This window comes from Monopterus albus, unplaced genomic scaffold (genome assembly GCF_001952655.1).
Source record: "Monopterus albus unplaced genomic scaffold, M_albus_1.0 scaffold411.1, whole genome shotgun sequence".
In the NCBI taxonomy this organism is placed as follows: domain Eukaryota; kingdom Metazoa; phylum Chordata; class Actinopteri; order Synbranchiformes; family Synbranchidae; genus Monopterus; species Monopterus albus.
In genome coordinates, this window is record NW_018128291.1 from 295550 (window position 1) to 299247 (window position 3698).

General features: G+C 39.5%; 1 protein-coding gene across 1 annotated transcript in view; it reads left to right on the forward strand.

The window, feature by feature from the left end:
* Nucleotides 1-2057: 2057 nt before the first annotated feature.
* The window catches only part of LOC109951822 (protocadherin beta-16-like), a gene marked incomplete at its 3' end in the record, with an annotated part of 2516 nt that continues 875 nt past the window's right edge, over nucleotides 2058-3698 (forward strand). Inside the window, exon 1 of the mRNA XM_020586523.1 lies at nucleotides 2058-3695. Within this exon, the coding sequence (XP_020442179.1) occupies nucleotides 2176-3695 (1520 nt within the window). The remainder of the gene's footprint in view (nucleotides 3696-3698) is intronic.

Genomic DNA, 3698 nt, shown 5'->3' on the forward strand with positions numbered 1-3698 from the left:
TCCTCTTCCTGTATGTTTTGCACTAAACTGCAGTTTGGAACAGAGTCAACTATCTGCAAACACATGCAATTGTCAGGTATGGGATTTTAGTCTTAAGGTGCACCTGATCTTGTCTGGTGTTCAGGCAAACTTTAAGACAACACAGACTGCTGTTGAGCACAAACACTTAACTGAATATATTACATAACATAATTTAGAATCACTTGTTGCACTTTATTTTCTGTTTGCAATTCACTTTGGTTCATAATTGATTCTCCAATCTATCCAATATACATTTGGTATTGACATGGTGTGTTTTTGTGTGTGTTATACTAATTTGTGTAATTTGGTATATTGTCATGTTTGTTTAATTTGTTTAGTGATTTCTATCAGTTTGCTTATGTTTTAATTGTGACTTGTGAAGAAACTACAGATGGAATTAGCATTGAGCTAATTCTCATATAATATATGAAATGGTGACATTTATGTTAAGTATTATATTAAGTCCCTTTCAAACCAAGTAAACAAAAAAACAATCATGTAGAAATGAAAGGTGTGTGTGTCACTAAATGGCACTGGTTCAGCTTAGTATAACGTTTTGTACACTGTGAGTTTGTAATGTTAGACTAGCATGCCGTCCAATGTGAAGATGATACAGCCACACTATATACTAGTTGTAAATGCTCAAATGATGGTTCACAGGATAATACACAGAAGAAATCCTACAGATCTAAACAGTATGAGGGCTTGAAATATTAGAATGTACAACAAACAGTCAAGTCTGCACACTGAAGAGATCTGACTTAGGTTTATCACCTTATTGTGATGTTTCACATGTATATAAACACAGATCAATTTAGCCGTTGTCAGACTGTTAAAATTTTTATTTTTTTTAGTATGGGGAGGGGTTTGTTTCCATCTCATTCTATCTCTTGTAGTTCTCACAATTAAGGCCCAGCCATATGTTTGTGCATTAGTTTATTGTCAAGTATTGAGTGTGAAAGTGTTCGTCATTTCTCTTGAAAATCCATTAGTAATTTTTTAATAAGGGACCTAACGTCTCTTGGTTTATCCTTAGTGTATTTTACTAGCATGGAAGTCACTGACATTGAAAATACAAGCATGTGCTGTGGGTTGGGGTTCATCCTCTGCTATCAGAAGTTCATTTGGATGTGATCCTTATTCCTCTTTTATCAGTTCAGATTTTAATTTGGTGTAATTTAACATACAGTCCTTTACTGAGTGTGATAATGGATGACTTTTATGTTGTTAATGTGGTCTATTTAACAAGTTTAAAGAAATAATTTCATGTATGGTTCAGGTAGTCAATTTTAACTCTGACACTCTAGGGTGTCTGTTGCAATATTTGATTTTGGCATGGGGTGGCCTTACCAATTTTATAGATTTAATCAAAGAAGTTATTTTCCTAATACACACATAAGAAAATCCAGCATTTAAACTACTATAAAAGGGTTGTGGCTGCCTGTTAGCAAGTTTTCTTTGTAGGGTAGGACTGTTTAGTCACTTCCTACTCTGTGTCTGTGATGCGAAGAGGTGTCATGCTCCTCTCTCTGAAGGTCTGCTTAGGTGGTGGTTGATATATAGAATGCTACGTATGTTTGTCACCTTTCAACAGCTTTCCATTATGTTTTGATTTATTATTTGCTTCTTCAATGGATCATAAAATATAGCACTGATTACTGGAGTACATCGTCTTCTGCAGTTTCATACGCAGTATGTTGGAAGTATTTGTTTTATGGTCATTTATTAAAAAATGGAATGAAGATACATTTTCACTACTCTAAAACTAGATTCTCCATAGAAAATACATTCACACACTGCAGATAAGGCAAACACAGCAGTTGCTTGGACAAGTATTACACAATTTATGACGTGTTTATAATCAAATAATGAATAAATTGCAATACATTAGGTGTTCATCTAGCCAGTGAAGTTGTCAGCTTGCTTTAGTTTTGAGTGCTATAGCTGACTGAAACTCTTGGTGTCACTGTGCACCAGTAAAGGCAGAACGTGTCCATTTCTTCCACCGTTCTTTCCACCATTGCAAAGGGTTATTGTGGTGCGGTGTGTCTGTCGGTTAAGGACAATACAAAAGGATTACACTGTGTGGGATAACAAATTACAACGAGGAAGACGGTCGTGTTTGATCACTTTGAAAGAACTTGCCCGGGAAGGATGGACGTCTGGCCGACCATGGGAAATCAACCATACAGAGGATTTTCTATGAATCGCTTTTGTGTTGTCTTCCTCTTCCTCAGTCTGCGTTTCGCATGTGGAGATGTGAGCTACTCTGTTGCGGAGGAGATGGAACGCGGGTCTGCGATTGGAAATATAGTCAAAGATCTAGGCCTGGGGATTGCTACGCTTTCTTCACGTAAAGCTCGCATTGACACAGACAGGAATGACAAGAGGTATTGTGATATTAATCTGAGCACCGGCAGCTTGATTGTTACAGACAGGATCGACAGGGAAGGCCTTTGTGGTAAGAAGGCGAGCTGCGTTTTAATAGAGGAGCTGGTTTTGGAAAACCCTTTAGAGCTTCATCGTGTCAGTATTCATGTGGAAGATATAAACGATAACTCTCCACAGTTCAGTGAGGACGTGATTTTATTAGAAGTAACGGAATCAGCAGTCAAAGGAGCGAGATTCGTACTCACTGAAGCCCATGATGCGGATATCGGCACAAATAGCGTTCAGAGATACACTTTACAGAATAATGAGCATTTCACTCTTAATGTAGATTCAGTGGGCAGTGGACGGAAACAATACGATTTAGTTTTGGTTAAAGAACTAGACCGAGAGCAAGAGAGGGAAATAAAATTAGTTCTGACAGCTCTAGATGGCGGTTCTCCTCAGAGATCAGGTACTGCTATCATTCATATCACTGTGCTGGATGCTAATGATAACGCCCCAGTATTCAGCCAGGCCGTTTATAAAGCCAGTCTGCCTGAAAACGCACCTCTAGATACATTAGCTGTTGCAGTGAGCGCTACCGATGCAGACGCGGGACACAATGGTGATATTACCTATAATTTTGATCATGTATCTGGTGATCATGTCTCTATCTTCTCACTTGATCATAAGACAGGAGAGATAAGAGTCACTGGCTCTACTGATTATGAAACGGAGACCTCAATTGAACTGCGAATAAGAGCAAAAGACGGACCAGGTCTCACCTCATATTGTACAGTAATTATAGATATAATAGACGTTAATGATAACCCGCCTGCTATCAGCGTGAAATCTCTGTCTAACCCTGTACCCGAGAACGTGTCAGCTGGTACAGAGGTGGGCATCATTAACGTACAGGACAGAGACTCTGAGACTAACAGACAGGTCCGCTGCTCCATTCAACAAGGCGTCCCCTTTAAGTTGGTTCCTTCTATTAAAAACTATTATTCCCTGGTGACCACAGGACAACTGGACCGTGAACGGGTATCTGATTACAACATTACAATCACGGCCACTGACGAGGGCTCTCCACCTCTGTCCTCCTCTAAAACTGTTCAGTTATCTGTAGCAGACATCAACGACAACCCACCTGTGTTTGAGGAACAGTCCTACAGCGCATATGTGAGTGAGAATAACAAACCTGGCTCCACTTTATGTTCCGTCACTGCTCGAGACCCCGACTGGAGACAAAACGGTACAGTGATTTATTCTGTGTTACCTGGTGAGGTGAACGGTGCCCCGGTGTC